Consider the following 19,690-nt stretch of genomic DNA (forward strand, 5'->3'; position numbering starts at 1 on the left):
GTATACAATTTTGGTGCACACCTTTAATCCCACACTCAGAGGCAGAGGCAGGCAGTCTCTGAATTTGACTTCGCTGTGCCAGCCTGGTTGGCATAGCATGTTGAGACCAGTCAGGACTACATAGATGCTGTCTAATAAAAAGGACACAATCCAGTGCTGTGCAGCCTTCTTAGCATGTAGTTACACTGTCCCTTTAGCTAGTTAGGAGACCCTGTCCCATCTGCACTCACCCCATCAATCCCCCAGCCCCCATCTGCTTTCTCTCTGGATTTGTCACTGGTCTGTGGCTGTGACATTGTCAAGTCTTTTGAGATCTGTCTGCACATGGCCTTTGTTAGTGTTCCCTCCTGCTTGTTCACGAGTGGCGTGTCCATTTCACCCCCTCACACTGTAGACATGGGGTGGTTTGCCTTGAAGTTAAATAATGCCACCATGAACAGACATGTTTATGTCTGGTGGCAGCTTTGGCCCTGCGCCTCTATGGGCTTCCTGGATCACACGGCAGTTCTGCTAACTTTCTGAAGAACTTAGAAAGTGTTTTCTGCATCAGTGGCTCCATTTCCCCATGTCTACTTTGTCTTTGACTGTGTGACAACTGTTGACTGGGGTGTGTCTTGGCTTCGACTGCATTTCCCAGTGTATCATGTCTTGTGTACTGGCTTTGAAGATGTGTTATTTATTACTACTTATGTGTGTGCATGTTTGTGTATGTGCATCACACGGAAGCAGGTGCCTATGGAGGCCCAAATTGGGGGTCAGATCCCCTGGAACTGGAGAAACAGGTGGTTGTGAGCTGCCAATGGGTGCTGGGACCTTGATCCTGGGTCCTTCTGTGAGAGCAGCCAGTGCTCGGTGCTCGTAACTGTTGAGCTGGCTGAGTCCTTACTGTGACCCACCAGCTGCTTAGATGTGTGATCTCAGAGTCTCACTTCTGTACCCTGCCACCTCTTCTCTGCTTCATCCTGTTTCTGGTGTACACGGTTTTTTTTATTGTTTTCCCACATCACTCTCAGTACTAAGCTTTAGACGCTGTTGCATAGTTGAGATCATGAGGTTTCCCTATTCCCTTACAGTTTTAAACTTGAGCTGCATTTTGGGGTTTTTTTTTTTTTTGTTTTGTTTTGTTTTGTTGTTGTTTTTGTTTTTTTTTTTTTTTTTTTTCCGAGACAGGGTTTCTCTGTGGTTTTGGAGCCTGTCCTGGAACAACTAGCTCTTGTAGACCAGGCTGGTCTCTAACTCACAGAGATCTGCTTGCCTCTGCCTCCCGAGTGCTGGGATTAAAGGCGTGCGCCACCACCGCCCGGCTTGAGCTGCATTTTGTATGTGGGGTATGAGATGGGTCCAGCACAGCCAGAAGGGTTGCCATCTGTTGGTCTGTGTATGTTCTCAGGCTAGCCTGGCGTTGCCTGCAGCCTTTGCAGTGAGTTGAGAGCAGGAGCCTGGGCCTCCACCTCCATTCTTCCTTGTCAGAACTGCTGCAGCTTTTGAGATCCCTGATTGATGTTTTTTGTTTTCTTTTTGAGACTGGGTCTTAGTGTAACTCAGGCTTGCCTTCATCATGGGATCCTCCTGCCTAGTCTCCATGAGTTCTGGAATCGCTGGCGTGGGTCACTCACTACTGCTGTGGGTAATCTTCTTTTACCATTACATATTTGTGTGTGTGTGTGCATGCCACAGCTGGTGTAGAAGTCAGACAGCTTGGGGAAGTAAATTTTCCCCTTTATCCTGTATGTCTTGAGATCACACTCAGGTCCAAGCCCTTTTCCCACTGAGCCATGTTGATATTGGTCTGGTTTTTGCTCTAATCAAGTATTTGCATCCTGGCATGTTTCCATTGTTTTCCTGGCTTCCCTTACACCTGACTCCTCACTTCCCTTAGCCTTACCCAGGCCTGTGGCCAGTTGCCACCAGGTTTGTCACCATGTCTTGATCATAAGAGTGTCAGCCGTGGGTGGGATGATCCTGAAAATACCTCATACATCAGAGACTCTTGTGTTACCCAGCCTAGGGCTGTGGCTTGACTCTCTGCTGCTACCTGGTTATCTGGTTGGCCTCCAGGGCCCAGATGATGGCAAAGCCGTGGGCGCCATGTAGCCTCTGTGCCTTCCAGCCTCAGGCAGAGCCATGCTGTACATTGCCTTCAGGCCTTGCTTCCCCAGATCTGAGACATCTGCCCACTCAGGAGAGACCGTGAGCAGCTGGCTCACTTCAGGTTGTAAGTGTTTTGCCAACTCCCGGAGCAAACTGCCGAGGCATGTCCCTGTCATTGCCTCCCTGAATGTCCACACGGGTGAGCAGCACTGCCCTACTCAATGTCACCAGAGCTGCAGACTTAGAGACTCTTGAGTGTGCCTGGAGGGAGACTAGGACCCTTCACTTTTGCTGTCTCGAGTCCCTGTCTGCCTGTTTCTCTTTGAAGTTTAGAAGTTATAATGAGGATCTGTTAACAGAGGTTTCTGTTCTGCCCGGTCCCACAGCCATTCAATCCCAAAGAAACGCACACTGATCATAAACTGGTTGGCCTATTACCTCAAGCTTTTTATTAAATCTTACACATCCTACATTAACCCATAGTTCTTGTCTGTGTCAGCCACGTGGCTTGGTTCCTTTTTTTATGAGCAAGGCATTCTCATCTTGCTTCCTCTGCATCTGAGTGACAACTGCAGACTGAATCTTTCCTCTTCCCAGAATTCTCTTGTTCTCATCATCCTGTTCTGTCCCCTATTCCCCCCTCACACACACACTTTCTGCCTGGTTACCCCGCTTATACTTCCTGCCTATCTGCATTTTATTAAAACAATATAAGTGACAGGGTACAAGACCATTGTTCCACAGCAAGGGTCCCCTTTGACATCATGGCTATTAATCTTGTTCTAATGTCACTATGGCAGATACTGGGCAAGCTTGAAGGAAGGGTTCATCTTGGCTTATGATTCCATAGGTCTCTGCTGCTGTCCTTCTTCTCTGGACTCTGAGCCTGCTGTGTGGAGAGACTCTTAGGGTGGTAGGGACTGGTGGGAACCGGTGGGGACCAGTTGGGACTGGTGGCAGAGGTTGCTCCATAGACACACCAAACAATGTACTTGCTGGGCCTGACAGCCTTCATCTCCTTCTAGCCAAGCCCTACCTCTTAGCTTCAAGCACCTCCCAGATGAGCACACAAAGCCATCAGTACATGAGCTTTTGGGGGAACACCTCATCTGGATACCATGTTACCCCATTCCTATCAGGAGAATTCTGACAGCCTCTGGACCCCATAATAATATGCAGGAGAGAGGTGTCACTTCCAGGGCCCCGAAGGCATGGCTACAGATTACATACATGTTAGGATAGTTTCCTGTCATCTACTCAAACTAGGAATGGTATTTGGGTTTTGTCCCTAGATATGGGTGCTGCATCTGAGCAGCATGGCTGTTTCTCAGCACCCCTTGGAATTGGGAGCCCATGTCATCCTCCACTGCCTTTCCCTGAGCTACCCCTGATAGCATGGAATTGATAAAGTCAGGGAGTAGTGGACCTTGAAACTGAGGGCCTCATAGCCCTTACATAAGTCTTACTTCTTTGAGGTCTTGCTTACTGTATGGGTAATTCTGACTCCCTAGGCTAGTGGTGAAACAGGCTTAGTAGCCAGTTCAACTAGTAACTAGCCTGAGGCCCTGGTTCCATCCTAGCCCACGGGAAAGCCAAAAACACCAAACAACTTGTGTGCTGGGCCAGGTTGATGGTGCAAACCTTTAATCCCTCACTCTGAAGGCACAGATAGGTGGATATCTGAGTTCTAGGCCACCAAGGGCTACGTACTAATAAACAAAATAATAGATCTCACAGAAAACCAGGACAAATGGCTAACTGAGGTGCCTATTTAACATAGTGAAGCCGACACTGGCCACTAGTCTCTCAGCGTGGCCGGTACTGCCTGTTAGAGTCCTCGCTCCTCTGCCTTTCTCGCCCTGGGGGCTCTGATCCCATTCTAACTCGACATTTTGGACATGCAGTCTTTTGACACCTGGGTGACCCCATTCCTGGTCTCTCTCGGTCTGTGAGTCTGTATGTATGTATGCACACGTGTGTGTCTCCTCACCAGATGAAGTGAAGAAGGAAGAATGTGGACATGAGCACTCCCAGGGAGGGTGGAGGAGGAGGTTTATTGTAGCTATGAGGGAGAGCAGAGCCAGAGGCATCTGGAGCGGTTGGTCCAGATTGAACGTGGCTGTGGGGTGGCAAGAGCGGGAGAAGAGGCGGAGTACCTGGGAGGGAAGTGCTCAGAGGACCCTGGAAGACAGGTACTGGCTGTGTTAAATAGGCGCCTCAATTAACTTTCATCCAGGTTTTCTTAATAATAAAGGAACAGCTCCTGTGTGGGAAGCAGAGGCAGGTGGATCTCTGAGTTCAAGGTCAGCCTGGTCTACAGAGCAAGTTCCAGGACAGCCAAGGCTGCACAGAGAAGCCCTGTCTTGAAAAACATACAAAAGAAACACTCTGGGGCTGGAGAGATGGCTCAGAGGTTAAGAGCACTGGCTGCTCTTCAGGAGGTCCTGAGTTTAATTCCCAGCAACCACATGGTGGCTCACAGCCATCTATAATGAGATCTGGAGCCCTCTTCTGGCCTGCAGGCATTCATGCAGACAGAACACTGTACATAATAAATAAATAAATCTTTAAAAAAAAACAAAAAACAAAAAAAAACCCAACACTCCAGAACCAGCAGTCCCTGTTTGTGGAACTGGAGAAACTTTGTCCTCTGCGCTTCTTCCTCTGTCGCTGCTGTGATCGAGAGTCCACAGTGTCCCAGCATCTGACATAACAGTGTGTGTGAGCAGCAGTCAGTGCGGTGTGTGGAGAGTTGTCCTGTACATCGAGGCAGAGGTTACAGACCTTTGCAGTCTTCATTTTAAGCCAGGGATAAACTGCTGTCACCCTTACTAAATCTGGCTGTTCAGGACCCAAGTGGTCTTAGTGTAGAATCAGCCCTGTTCTAGTAGCTTGAAAATAGGCAGCCTCTTGTGACCTCAGCAGACTAAATGGGTGTGGCTGTCTGTCAGTAAAACCTTACTTACAAGTGGACTGTTTACAGAGTGGACTGGCTGCAAACCAATAAAACCTCATTTACAGAATGAATAGCTGTGCCCATTGGCTAGAGACCCTGTGTGAGTGATTGGCCATGCAGCCCTGATTTGGTGTCTGTCAGGCAGAGAACATTAACAGCTAGAGTGAGGAGCATGGGCTCTGGTAGGCCGAGCAGTGCTGAATGCCCTAAAGCTGGTTGGCAAGCGTCAGGTCACCCTTGAGGGCCCACACCACTCTGTTCTGCACTGCCCCCACCTGCCTCTTCGGAACTGGGAGTTTGGAGCTTTAAGGATTCCAGTGAAGAAGTCTTGGGAATACCACTGTACTTGGGATTCCTGGAACAGTTTTGAGTCTTTGACTAATTGAGCTATTTATTTTGAGATAGGGTTTGGCTATGTAGTTTACATTATTTCAAACTGGTGCTTCTGCCTCAGTCTCCTCAGGGCTAAGATAACAGCAGTGTACCACCACGCCTGGCTGTTAGACTTAGGGGCTTTGTCTTACCATGGCTGAAGTTAGTGTTGTAAAAATTTTCCCCTCTCGCCGGGCGGTGGTGGCACACACCTTTAATCCCAGCACTCGGGAGGCAGAGGCAGTCGGATCTCTGAGTTTGAGACCAGCCTGGTCTACAAGAGCTAGTTCCAGGACAGGCTCCAAAGCCACAGAGAAACCCTCTCTCGAAAAACCAAAAAAAAAAAAAATTTCCCCTCTCAAACAAGTTTTTCCTCCAGAGATGATCCCATTAAGATGTGTCTGCAGAGTAGCGCTGTGTGCTGCCTCTGCCTTTTGTGGTTTTTCTCCTTTGTTTTCCTTTTTATCCCTTGTGTTGTGTTTAACCTGCCACAGCAGCAGCACAGAGCAAAGCTGGTATGGCACTCTGCTGCCGTTGGTTCTGTTTGGGTACACAGTTACTTCATTTGCCCACAGTTGTCTGTATGTCTAGGTCCCATAGTGGTGTGGAGTGGAGAACAGTGGTGTTAGAATGTCTTTATGATTTCCGGGAGGAGGAACATCCTTGCCCTGTCTGCTGGTTAAAATTTACTCCAACAACTGTGTGTATTGGCACACACCTTTAATCCCAGGCAGAGGCAGGCAGATCTCTGTGAGTTCAAGGCCAGCCTGGTCTACAGAGCAATTTCCAGGACTCCAAAGCTACACAGAAAAACTCTCTCAAAAAACCCAAAATAAATAAACAAAAAACCCACAAAACAAAAGATCCAAAAAAACTTGCTCCAAACCCCCTCCCCCCCCAACAATCCAGCACAGAACAAGGCCACTTCCTAGGCATGTTCGGTCGTGCATAACAAATAATCCACAACCTGGTTCCAAGCCCCCACTAGTGACCTGGATGACGTCAGCTGCTGTTGATGTCCTTTTGCTGCTGGGGCTGTGTGCGGCTGCCTCCCCCCTACCTAGAATGCTTTGTGTTTTCTGTAGACACCCTGGTTAGCTGTGCACCAGGGGCCATGTACCTGGACACACTCAGTTGTGCTCCCAAGCCTCTGACTCTTGGCTCTCAAGACCACAGGGAGCTTTCTTGCAGCTGTGTATAACATTCACCCAGTGATCTGTGTACTTGGTCTCTGCCCTGGAAAATAGGACCACTCAGAAGCAGACAGTGCCTCCCAGGGCTACATGGCAAAGGAGAATTGCCTGCATGTGTACATGTCCACATGGGCCATCTCCCTTCCTCCAGTCTGACCACCTCCTGCATTTTGTCCTTAGTTCACAGGCGGTGGGCCATGTGAGATGAACAGTATACAGAAGAATGAGGAGAAGAGTCTGGAACACAGCAAGAAGCGCTCACGGCCCTCACTCCTGCGCCCTGTGTCTGCTCCCGCCAAGGTAACTGTCCATGTGTGGGTTCCTGCTGCACATGACGGGAGTGGTATGGAGGCCCAAGAGCAGGGGACCCCGGGACCAGAGACTAGCTGCTAGAAAGGACGGCCACTGCCCTGGTGCTCCCTCACCAGCTCTCCTGCCCTGAGGTGGTTGTGAGGAGGAAGGGGGAGTTGGAAGGAAAGGCGTGGCGCGCTGTTGATTCTCCTTTTCACTGTCGTGACTCTTTCGTAGGTGGGGCTGCAATTGAAATGTGCAGTTGTATGGTTTGGTTACTGCACAACTGAGGAGTGAAGGTGGCTGACAACAGTTCCTGTCCCGCTCATCACCCCGTGATGGTGGATCTCTAGTCCTAGCACTCTGTTCACTAGCTGGCTTTCTATAGTAATAAAGATTTTTGGCATTCTGTTTATTTAGTTATGTGCAGCAGTGTCAACCTCAAGTCACAATTCATTACTGTTACTGGTATCTTGACTCCCAGACCATCCTGGACAGGCTGCCCTTGGGTCTCCTACCATGTCCATCTTTTTCACCCTTACCCCACTCTTGAGGATGGCTACACAGCAGGATGCTTCATGCTGTGGGCTTGGGTCAATGCAGGTCCAGGTCTGGTTTATCCATCTGTGTGTCTGAGAGAAGAATGAGAATGAAACAAGTCTCAGATCAGAAGACAACTTAAGACTCACTTGAAAGCCTCAAGTGTGCAACAGGCAGTGTTTCCCCTGTCCCAGTGACCAGCTTTAGACCTGGCTTCCGACCCAGGATGCCTCTGGTGTTGCCCCCTCCCTGCCCTCTGGTCACCCTCTGGCCTACAGGACGGACAGGAGCTACACAGTGTCTGTGTCCCCAAGTCCAGGGTAAAGGAAGGCTGAACTGAGCTCATTGGCCCAGTGCTTTCTCAGGTCGCTGAGTTGAAGCCCCAGGGTACAGCACTAACATTTACTGAACATGCCCCTGCTTCGAGTTTCCCCAGTGCACATGTGCAGATTCCATGTTCTGTTTCCTCTGTGTTTGCCTGCCCTTTCCGCAATATCAGTCAACCTACACAATGACCTGGCCTCCGTTTTCCCAGTCCGTGCACATGTGGGGCCCTGGCTTCCCATTCTCCCAGTCCATGTCTGTAAACATGCTCAAAGCTCTAGGTTATATTTCCCATAGTGAGTGCGTGCCGCTTTGAGAGCGCTCATGCGCAAAGCCCTGAATGCCATTTTCCCAGCCCGTGTCTTCCAAGCTTGGAGGAGTTCTATAGGTTCTATTTCCCTGTTTCTGCAGAGCATGCGCCATGCCATGGTTCCGTTCCCCCTGTAAGCATCGGCGTAATACTTGTGAGGCCTGAATTCTATTTCCCTAGTACTTAACTGCGCATGCCTGAGACCCTGGGTTCCTATCCCCCCCACCCCCAACCCCCGGCTGTCGATCATGTACAGGCTCTGTGCCCTCCCTGGCTCTTGTGGGGCTTAGACCATTATTGCACATGCCCGTGACCCCGATCTTCTTCTCCACAGCCTTCCAAGTTCGATTCCCAGATCGGCAGAAAATAAGCCATAGCAGGAATCTAAGACCCCAGATCTGGCAGGGTGCTGCTGTGGGCTTGCTTCTCCTCAGGTCCTGAGTTGCTCCCCCACCCCTACATCATGCGGGGCCAAGGCGGGAACAGCATCTTAATGCTGGGCAGCAGACATCACCTGGGGTCCTGGAGACAGGGCCCTGCCAACTGCATTTGGTGCTTCCCCGGGTTCCCTGTACCCCGCATTGCCTGTGGCAGGGATTCACCATTAAGCTGAGGGTTTCTCTCTGCAGAAGAAGATGAAGCTCCGGGGCACCAAAGACCTGTCCATTGCTGCCGTGGGGAAGTACGGCACCCTGCAGGAGTTCTCCTTCTTTGATAAGGTGAGCGAGAGGAGAGCTGATCCTTTCAGCGTCCGGAAGCAAGGCTACCGTAGTGCCTGGGAGTGGACAGCGTAGGCTGCAGAGCTCTCCCAAACAGTTCAGGGCCATACACATCCACGCCCCGCACACACACATATACATCAGCTTCTGCAGTAGTATCCCTAGCCTCCAACTCTCCGTATTCCCACAGGTGCGCAGGGTGCTGAAGAGCCAGGAGGTGTACGAGAACTTTCTGCGCTGCATTGCGCTCTTCAACCAGGAGCTGGTGTCCGGCTCTGAGCTGCTGCAGCTGGTCAGCCCGTTTCTGGGGTGAGTGGCTTCCGCCCATCCCGCACACAGACCCAGGGAAGTGAGCCGGGAAGTGTCTGTGATTTCTTTTAAACACTGCCTTTTCCTGTGTGTGCACACGTTCTTGTGTGGGTTCTCTCCCACCATGTGGGTCTCAGGAAGCTAACTCAGATTGAGACTTGGCAGTGAGCCCCTGACCCACCTGTCATTTTCCTCATTGGTTGGCTGAAGTTGTTCTCCAGTTATTGTTGATAGGCTCACATTTGTTTAGAGCAGGTCCCTAGCGTGAGCATTGCGTCTCAGGTGGAAAGGGACGACCCTGGCAGTCGGGAACCAAGGACCAACCAGCACAGGTCACAGTACCATAGCAGCTTACAGCCCTGCTCTAGGGAAAGGTTTCCCCAGGGTAACAGCTCTGCTGCAGCAGGAGAGGCTTCCCCAGCCAAATTGTTACAGTTGTTACAGCTGTGGTGTGCTGCAGTGTAAGCAGGGTGGAAAAAAAGGCAGCAGCACACAGAATAGGGTTTATATAGGGCTACTTAGGGGCGGAGTTTTTCCAGGAAGATTTTCAAGGTGAGAATTGGTCAGATTTCAGTCCCTTGAGCTCAGCTTGGCTAGATCTCTGCTCAGGGATTGGTTGGTTTTCTGCTTAGTTGGTGAGGAGCAGAGGTGGCTTTGGCTTCAGGGCCAAAGTGTGTTTCTTTCAGTGGTCCTTGTTAACCTTTTGGCTCTAATTTTGGGGCCAAGGCATATTTCTTTCACCGACTCTGATTCTATGGCCAAAGTGTGTTTCTTTGGCACTGGTTTCAGAGCCAGGGTGGGTTTCTTTCCCTGGCTCTGGTTTCAGGGCCAAGGGTGGGTTTCTTTGGCTGGCCCTTTTTCCCTACACCTACTGCTAGGTGGTCACAACAGCTGACAGTCCCTGGGCTCCAGTGACCTTGTTCACTGTATGGACAGTGCCTTTTCTCGGATTCTGGCTCTGACCTTATGATGTGTGATTTGAAGGTTGCAGGTGTGGATATTTGGGGGCTGGTGATACACAGTTCCTCCCTTGCAGGATGCTGGGCAGTGGCATTAAAGGCAGCTTCTTGGTAACCCTTCTCAGGTGTGCCCTCCCAGTATAGCTTGTGTCTGTAGTATGCTGAGCTGTGAGTTCACATTTTAGTGATATTCTCTTTTTTCAAGTTCTTACAGTATTGATATTGTGTTGTGCATATTGTCCAAGTTGCCCTCCTGCAGGTGATGAGTTCACTGACTTCACATCATACGTGCCCTCCCTACAACAGTAAAATACACAAAACTCAAATTTAAAGGTCTCAGTTTTTTTTAAAAAAAAAATTAACAGAATTTTAGGTAGCATTGGATGTCAGTTGCTGTAAAATTGTCCCGTTAACATGTGTCCTACTTCTGTCCTGACTTCTGAGAATGAATTCACGGGGGCCTTTTGGGGAGGGGTCCCCCTCAAGAGGGAGGGAGACTTCACCCAGGAAGACAGCCACAGTGGACACAGCTGCTCTCTGTTCTGCCCTGTAGATCAGCTATGGACAGAAGTAAGTGGGGCAGAGCTGTGTGCCAATAAAGCTTTATTTACAGACGCAGTCCATGGGCTGATTGGCTGCAGTGTGTGATACCCTAGGCTCCTGCTGTTGGAGTCCAGGTTCAGCCTTCTGAGACTGGACCAGTCAGCAGAGTCACCTAGGGAACAGTGCAAGGGAGGCTGACACAGCCTACCCCAGGACGCCAGCACAGGATAGGGAGCTTAGTGATACCTGTGGCCGCGTGAGGGATGTCTAGGGGCAGGTCAGGGGACAGCCAGCAACTGGAGGACTGATGTCAGGGCTCAAGGGGCAAGACTGTTGTCTGTCTGTTTGAATAGCTTAAATGAGTTCATTTCTAGCCTAGAACATTTCAGACTGTAGCTTAGGCATAGTTAGCATTTGTTATTTTTTGTTTTGTTTCTCCCTTCTGTTTTTTTTTAAAGATTTATTAATTCATTTATTATATATACAGTGTTCTGTCTGCATGTGCACCTGCAGGCCAGAAGAGGGCACCAGATCTCATTACAGATGGTTGTGAGCCACCGTTGCTGGGAATTGAACTCAGGACCTCTGGAAGAACAACCAGTGCTCTTAACCGTTGAGCCATCTCTCCAGCCCCTCCCTTCTGTTTTTTGTTTGCTTGTTTGTTTCTTTTTCTTTGAGACAGGGTCTCTCTCATAGCTCTGGCTATGCTGGAACTCACTATGTAGACCAGTCTGGCCTAAAACTTACAGAGATCTATCTGCCTCTGCCTCCTGATTTAATCTGCTGAGATTAAAGCTGTGTTACTACACCCAGCTTTGTTTCTTTTTGATTTTTAATTAATTTTTATTTTATGTGCATTGGTGTTTTGCCTGCATGTTTGTGTGAGAATGTCACATCCCCTGGAACTGGAATTACAGACAGTTAGTTGTGAGCTGACATATGGGTGCTGGTAATTGAACCTGAATCCTCTGGAAGAGCAGCCAGTGCTCTTAACTGCTGAGCTGTCTCTCCAGCCCCCCCTCCCCCCGCTTTGTTTTTTGTTTTTAAGTTAGAGGACAGAAAATGAAGGCGGGGGGTCCCACAGAGGTTATTCTCATTGTGCTTTGTGGTCTAGTGCAGCTGGCAAGATCTGTAGCTGTAAGAGGGGGTAGACCCTCCTCCCTTCCCAGCATCAAGTTCTGAATCAGACCGTCTTTGAAGCTGCACACGCACAGGGCCATCTTCATGACTTTAGGTCATTGTCAAGAGGCAGTGCCCACTTACAATTTCTATCTGTCTTTGAAGGAAATTTCCAGAGCTCTTCGCGCAGTTCAAGTCCTTCCTGGGAGTGAAAGAGCTGTCCTTTGCGCCACCCATGAGTGACCGCTCTGGAGACGGCATCAGCAGAGAAATTGACTACGCGTCTTGTAAGCGAATTGGATCCAGCTATCGGGCACTTCCCAAGACCTACCAGCAGCCCAAGTGCAGCGGGAGGACAGCCATCTGCAAGGAGGTCATTTTCTTAACTGAAGTTCCCTCTCCTCAGATGACTTGAGCTTGTGTCAAGTTGACATAAAACTAGCCAGGACACCATATGTGTTCAGTGTGACTCTCGTCAGGTTTGGAGTCCTCGAGAGGGAACTCAGGAATCCAACTGAAGTCCAGACAGTTTGAGGGTCTGCAAAGTACTGAAAAGCACACTAGTCCACTGCTGTGTTTGTCAGTAAAGCTTTGCTAGCTGACAGCAGGCCCTTGGTGGGCACACTGCCTGTGGCTACTTTTGTGGGACAAAGGCCAAGTTGTTCAAGACAGAGCAAACAGTGCATGAAGGTTCAGATCTTGGGTCTCAAGCCCATCGTGCTGGGTGCTTGGCTCTGAGACACTGTTGTGTGCTCAGCACCACAGCTGCAGCCTGCCTAGGAGCAACTAGAGAGGGAAGTAACTGCTCATCATCTGTAGCAGCATGCTAACTGACACTCCTCTCCCTGGCCAGGTTCTGAATGACACATGGGTGTCCTTCCCGTCCTGGTCTGAAGACTCTACCTTTGTCAGCTCCAAGAAGACACCCTATGAGGAGCAGCTGCATCGCTGTGAGGATGAGAGGTTTGAGGTAGGTGAAGCTACACGTCTAACCCACCTACACCCCTGCCTGCCTGTCCTGCCTGCCCTCTGTCCACCCAGCTCAGTGTCTTCATAGTGCAACCCAGAACCGAAGTCTCTCTCCCCTGCCACTCAGAGCCCCCTGCTGGCCAGCTCTGCCAGCTGTGGAGCTCTCAGCACAGCACTGCACTCACTTTCAGCTAAAGACAGTGGGAGCTGGAGAGATGGCTGTTCTACCAGAGGTCCTGAGTTCAGTTCCCAGCAACCACATGGTGGCTCACAGCCATCTGTAATGAGATCTGGTGCCCTCTTCTGGTGTACAGGTTTACATGCCGAGCACTCTCACATAAAATATAAATAAATTTAAAAACTCAACTAAAGACAGTGGGTTAGTTAACTTAAAACTTTGTTAGCTTTATTTTTATTGATGCTGAAATTGAGCTCTCATCCCTCATTGAGTGTCCCTCCTGGGGACAGACAGAAACCACCCCTCCTATCCCAAAATTCACATGTCTTCTTGTTGATTCCATTTTATTTCTTTCTAAGATTTACTTATTTTTGTTTTTTGTGTGTGGGTGTTCACTTGCATGTAGGTCTGTGCACCATGTGTGTCTGGTGCCAACAGAGGCCAAAAGAGGCTACTGGATCCCCTGGAACTGGACAGTTGTGAGCCACCCTGTGGATGCTGGGAATTAAACCTCAGTCCCCTGGAAGAGCAGCCAGCTCTCCAGCCTTTGGTTTCCTTTTGAAACTGTCTCTCTTTGTAGCATAGGCTGGTATGCAATTTGTGATCCTCCTGCCTCAGCCTTCTGAGTGCTAGGATGATGGGGGGGCACACTCCCACCCCAGGTCCTGACGGTCCTGTGTACGTGTGTTTCTATTTTGTGCTATGACACGATTCCTGTGGGTAAGGCAGCTGCTGGGAAGTGGGATGTGAAGGCCAGACCTGGGGAAGGAAGCCTGGCTTTGGTATCTATCCCATAGTGGGAGGGACCCAAAGGAGCCCAATTGTGCTTTTTCTCCCCCTTTCTGAGCAGTGCCACCCACCTATGAGGGCAGCCTATGCCTGAAGCACCTCTTCAAAGTCTTATGTTCTGTTTAAGACAAAGTTGTCTGAGAATGCACTTCTTCTGCCTCTCATGTGCTGGGGTCATAGACCTGTGCTAAGTGCAGCTTCCTGTTAATGCTGCCACACCAACCTCTAAACTTCAGTATGAGTTTGGGAGGGGATGGTGATCAAACTGTAGTGGAAAGTGTGTGTGTGCATCTAAGTGTGTCTATGAGTAAGGTTCTACCAGTGGTGGAGTCGAGGCCTGAGCCACACATCCCCCTGATCTCTCTGCTATTCTAATAATCAGTAGTCATGCTCAGCCTGTCCTTCCTTCTCCTGTGCACTCCCTTCTGTCCCGTCCTCCACTGCACTATCGTTTCCAGATAGACAGATGCAGTTTGGGTGGTGGCAAAGGCAAGAGGATTGCCCAAGTTTCCTGTCTCTGAAAGATGAAAAAATGGACAAGGGCCTGGAAAGAGGACTCAGCAGTTAAGAATGCTGACTGTTCTTGCAGAGATCATGGTTTAGGTTCCAGGACCCACTTTGGGCAGCTTACATCCTCCTGTAATACCAGCTCCAAGGGGTCCAGCAGCACCTTCTGGCCTCCAGAGGTACTGCACTCACTTGCACATACCTGCACACAGATTTACACATAGGTGCAAAGTTAAAAATGAAATAAACCATTAAGAAAGCCAGCAAGTGAATAGAAAGTATAAATGATGTTACGGGGTAGGCCACTATGGTGCTCAGGCACCCCATGAAGTGGTATGTACCACTTGCTATATCATTGTAACTGCACCCTCCCTACATGGTGTGCATGGTGGGTGCCCATGCTCATGGGCTCCATTGACAGCTCCTGACCACCCACCATACCACCATGATCACCTTCGCACAGCTACTGAGGCCCCAGTGCTGACCATACCTGGCCCTCCCTGCAGTTAGACGTTGTGCTGGAGACCAACCTGGCCACCATCCGCGTGCTGGAGAGTGTGCAGAAGAAGTTGTCGAGGATGGCGCCTGAGGACCAGGAGAAGCTCCGCCTGGATGACTGCCTGGGCGGCACATCAGAGGTGATCCAGCGCCGTGCCATCCACCGCATCTATGGTGATAAGGCCCCTGAAGTCATCGAGAGCCTCAAGAGGAACCCTGTCACCGCTGTGCCTGTTGTTCTGAAAAGGTGTCCCTCCTTTCCACTTCCCTCCCTGACCTCTCCCACACTCTAGTCCTGAACAGAGTCTTGACAGACTCCCAGACATCTGTTGTGGTCACATCCGTCTTCAGGTGTAGATATGCATTCTCATTTTGGGGGTGGTTCTGGGACCCTCCAGACCCTTCTAGAATTTGATTCAGTGCTTACATAAAACCTACACCTTGTCCATGCCTATGCGTTACCCCTAGGTGACTTAGAACACTGGTGGCAGTCTACATGCTATGTATTCCTGCTTAGGTGTGCTTGAATCCTGGGATGTGAAGGGCAGACTGTGACTATAAAACACAGGCCTCCCCAGCCTGCCGTCTCCTGACAGTGGTAGTGTCAGCTGAGTAGGCAGCTGGCACCTGGGAGAGGAGGAGGAGAGATGCTCAGCAGTCAGAGCACTGCCAGCCCTTCCAGAGGACCCACATGGCGGCTCACAGCTGTCTGTAATTCAGGGGCACCAGGCATGCACACACATGCAGACAAAGCATGCACACACACGCAGACAAAGCATGCACACATATAAAATAATCTTTTTTTTTTTAGTAGCCGTTTTGGCTATGTGGGACTACTGCCCTCCCATTCTCTGTGTGGTTTTGGGATTTTGTTTGTTTGTTTAGGTGTTATGGTCTTATGTAGCCCACACTTGGACTTATTTACCATGTGCCCATGGCTAGCCTTCTGACTCCAGGTCCTGAGTGCTGGGATGATATCTTGCACCACCATTCTGTGCTTTTTTGTTTTGTTTTGGGTTTTTTGTTGTTGGGTTTTTTTTGAGACAGGGTTTCTCTGGGTAATAGCTCTGGCTGTCCTGAAACTTGCTCTATAGTCCAGGCTGACCTAGAACTCACAGAGATCCATTTGCCTGTGCCTCCCAAGTGCTGGGGTTAAAGGCATGTGTCAACACTGAGCTCCGCTCCCCACAGGCTGAAGGCCAAGGAAGAGGAGTGGCGGGAGGCCCAGCAGGGCTTCAACAAAATCTGGCGCGAGCAGTATGAGAAGGCATACCTCAAGTCCCTGGACCACCAGGCCGTGAACTTCAAGCAGAATGACACCAAGGCTCTGCGCTCCAAGAGTCTGCTCAACGAGATCGAAAGCGTCTATGACGAGGTGAGGCACCTGGGCAGAGACCTCACCCCTGGCCTGCAGAGCCCTTGCCTTGCAGTGGGAACTGGGGTGTGAAAGGCTGCTACCTGCTTGACTTTGCCCTGGGCTTCTCTGCTGTGCAGATGGAGTTTTCGGTTTGTATGAGAGTGAATGTAAGTACAGGTGTCCTTGGGGGCCAGAGGCTTGTTCTCCTCTTAGAGCTGGAGTTCTAGCTGACCGTGGGCTACCTGAAGTCCAGCTCAGGTCCTCCACAGGAAGATGAATGAAGCACTCTTAGTACCAGCCTCCATAGTGTGACCTTTGAGGGCAGATGTGGTGGCTTGGGTAGAGCACTTGCCTAATTTGAGACAACCACATGGGGAAAAAGATTGTTGAGGGGTCCATTATTCGTAATCCAGACTCTATCCCTGTGATAAGCATTTGAGAGAAGCCATTCAACAAGACGAAGGTTGGTGTTGGCTCATAGTTTGGGACGCCTCAGCTTGTCTGCCTAGCTCCTCTGTGTTAGACTGCTCACAAGTTGGCAGCATCATCGTAAAGGGAGAGGAGCACAGGCAAGAACCCTCTGAGGTATCACCCGGGTACCCACCACCCCCACTCGGGCTCCGCCTGCCCCACTTCCCAATAGCACCAATTAAGAAGCCATCATTAGGTCAGCTATCTGTGAGCCCCATGGGCCATTCGCCTGTCCTAATGCTTCCTGTTGCTGCGGTGAACACCATGACCACAAGCAACCTGGGGAGAAAAGGGTTTATTTATAGCCTTCAAGTCTGTCATTGGGGCAGTTGGAACAGGAACTCTAGGTAGAGAAACACTCTTTACTAGCATGTTCCCCGTGGCTTGCTCAGCCTGCTTTCTGTATCCCAGAACCTTCTAGGGGTAGTGCCACCTACAGTGAGCTGGGTCCGCCCACATGCCTGATGGGCTGGGCCAGTCTGGTGCAGACAGCCCCTCATCCAGTTTCCTCTTCCTAAGTGACTCACCTGTGTCAAGGTGACAACGACGACTGGAGCAAGCACCGCCACATAAACAAAATAGGGGGTTTGGGAGGCCGGGGAAGCCCAGGGTGTGTGAGGCGCTCTGGTTGGTGGGGCATTGGGCCCACCTGGACTCTGGCCATGAGTGTCTGACCTCTGGTGAGATCTGTGCTGGTAAACTGGGTCCTGCCTCAGATGGCACTTGAGGGACCCCCAGAGCTTCACCGTGCACTAGCCAGTGAGAGCTGAGGTGACACCCAGACCACTCCTAAAAGCTCCCTATCTAAGAGAGTGTCCCCAGAACTCAGATATGTCTGCCTCTCCATGCAGTGCCTGGAGTTGGTGCCCCCCAGAGGATGGCTACTTACAGAGGTGGCACCTGGGTGTGGAGGGGCAAGTAGTGGTGACCTTTGGGTTTGGGAAGTTTATTATCCAGAACAGCACTACAAGGCGACACAGTGAGCAGCCAGCACGCTCAAAGGCTCAGCAGAAGGGAGCCTGGCCAAAGAGTAGACTAACAGAGGACTGAGGTCTCTAAAGACCTGGGGCAGGTGCCCGTGCTATTGTGGCCTGAGGAGCAGGACAGGCACAAGCTTTCTTCATGATGGTGGGTGATAGGAAGGCTATGGGGGACGTACTGCTAAGTGCAGTTCCAGCCCTGTGGAGTGGAGCTGAGTTTTTGAGTGACAGATGGTGAGGGCCCCAGGTACACTCTTGTCCTCCCCCGGGGAGACCTCATCCATGGCCAGGTTTATGGGAAGCCCAGAACAGTGGCTCTGTCATCTCATTGCAGTCCTCGAACCTGTGAGAGAAGAGGAAGGGTGGGCGAGTGGCACCCCGCTACTCAGGGTGTGTACCCTACTTGCCAAGGTCGCTCATGCTTTCTGAGGAGGCTGTTGGGCTGGAAATGGGGCTGGGGTGATTGGCATGCCGTGCCCACTTCCTGTCACCCTTGCAGCACCAGGAGCAGCACTCAGAGGGCCGCAGTGCACCATCCAGCGAGCCACACCTCATCTTCGTGTACGAGGACCGGCAGATCCTGGAGGACGCGGCTGCGCTCATCAGCTACTATGTGAAGCGGCAGCCAGCCATCCAGAAGGAGGACCAGGGCACCATCCGCCAGCTGCTTCATCGTTTTCTGCCCAGCTTGTTCTTCTCGCAGCAGCGCCCTGGCGCCTCTGACGACTCTGCGGATGAGCGCGAGCGCGATGGGGAGCCCGAACGCAGGCGGCTGGCCGATGAGAAGCCCCCAGCGGACACGCCACCCGAGCCGCCCAAGGCCCTGGACGATGTGTACAGCTTGTTCTTTGCCAACAACAACTGGTACTTCTTCCTGCGGCTGCACCAGACGCTGTGCGCACGTCTGCTCAAGATCTACCGGCAAGCGCAGAAGCAGCTGCTCGAGCATCGGCGCGAGCAGGAGCGGGAGCAGCTGCTGTGTGAGGGTCGCCGCGAGAAGGCTGCCGACCCTGCCATGGAGCTGCGCCTGAAGCAGCCCAGTGAGCATCAGGGCCCAGACGCTGGGCCAGCCTCTGCCCCTTTAGGCCTCCTTGGTGGAGGGTGGTGGAGGATCCAGGGCCCCGACTATGCTGGAGAGTCCCTAGAGAGTCTGGGCTGCCCTTGCCCGTGAGTGAAGCTGCTGACCCCTCCCTCTAGGTGAGGTGGAGCTGGAGGAGTACTACCCGGCCTTCCTGGACATGGTGCGGAGCCTGCTGGAGGGGAGCATCGACCCCACTCAGTATGAGGACACCCTCCGCGAGATGTTCACCATCCATGCCTACATTGGCTTCACCATGGATAAACTGGTGCAAAACATTGCTCGACAGGTGAGGCTGGCCCGGGGCAAGGCAGGCTGATCTCTTTATCCCACCCTCTGTACTTGTCACCTTGGGAATTGTTCTTCTCAACACTTGGTCACATAGCAAGTCTTCCCTTTCGTTTCAGTGAGATGAAGTTAACGCAACAGAATTAACGATTTCATAACGTTTAACATTGTTAACTGTCTCTAAGGCTAAGCCCCTGCAACCCAGATCTTTCAACATCCAAAATGAGAGCCCCAACACAAAGCTGTACCCTCTGGGGAAGAGCATGCTTCTTGTGAGTTGAGTCAGTACCGGAAGTGCTTTAGAAAGCTGCTTCCTTCCAGTATTTCTTCATTTTACATATGTGTGTCTGGTCTGGACACACGAGAGCCATGGTGTGTGTGTTGTAAGACAGCTTGTAGGGCCTGGTTCTCTCCTTCGCTCAGGTCAGCAGGCTTGGCTGCAAATGCCTTTACCCACTGAGCGGCCCCAGGGCTTTAGAGGGAAAGCACACAAGTTCCAGACCTCCAGGGACCTCTCAGTGGGTTTTTGTGAGCAAAGCTTCCCCACCCTGACTCAAGCCATGTGGAAGTGGCTCATCCTCACAGTGACCCCTGGGCTTGAGTGGCTGAGTCACCTCTGCAATGGGCTCTGCCCTGGTATGCGGCAGTGGTGCCTCCTAGTGGTGAGCGAGGCCACGCCCTGTCCCCACCTCTGGTTGCTGGATCCACTTTAGTTAAGCTCACGTTACACTTCCCCAGTGGCTTGTGGTCTGACCTCCTGTGACCACTAGGGGAAGCCAGAGAGCCTGTCTTGTGGTCTGAACTCCTGTGACCACTAGGGGAAGCCAGAGAGCCTGTCTTGTGGTCTGA

General features: G+C 51.2%; 1 protein-coding gene across 2 annotated transcripts in view; it reads left to right on the top strand.

The window, feature by feature from the left end:
• The window catches only part of Sin3b (SIN3 transcription regulator family member B), a 35,765-nt gene that overhangs the window by 10,571 nt on the left and 5,504 nt on the right, over positions 1 to 19,690 (top strand). Inside the window, exons 6-14 of one of the 2 annotated variants that reach the window (XM_005359145.2) lie at positions 6,793 to 6,912; positions 8,707 to 8,796; positions 8,987 to 9,105; positions 11,892 to 12,099; positions 12,580 to 12,696; positions 14,676 to 14,914; positions 15,859 to 16,042; positions 17,975 to 18,515; positions 18,673 to 18,842. In XM_005359145.2, the coding sequence (XP_005359202.1) occupies positions 6,793 to 6,912; positions 8,707 to 8,796; positions 8,987 to 9,105; positions 11,892 to 12,099; positions 12,580 to 12,696; positions 14,676 to 14,914; positions 15,859 to 16,042; positions 17,975 to 18,515; positions 18,673 to 18,842 (1,788 nt within the window). Of the gene's footprint in view, positions 1 to 6,792; positions 6,913 to 7,140; positions 7,313 to 8,706; positions 8,797 to 8,986; positions 9,106 to 11,891; positions 12,100 to 12,579; positions 12,697 to 14,675; positions 14,915 to 15,858; positions 16,043 to 17,974; positions 18,516 to 18,672; positions 18,843 to 19,690 lie in introns of those variants that run through there. The other variant, XM_005359146.3, reaches the window with a different exon arrangement.

This window comes from Microtus ochrogaster, linkage group LG1 (assembly GCF_000317375.1).
Source record: "Microtus ochrogaster isolate Prairie Vole_2 linkage group LG1, MicOch1.0, whole genome shotgun sequence".
NCBI lineage: Eukaryota > Metazoa > Chordata > Mammalia > Rodentia > Cricetidae > Microtus > Microtus ochrogaster.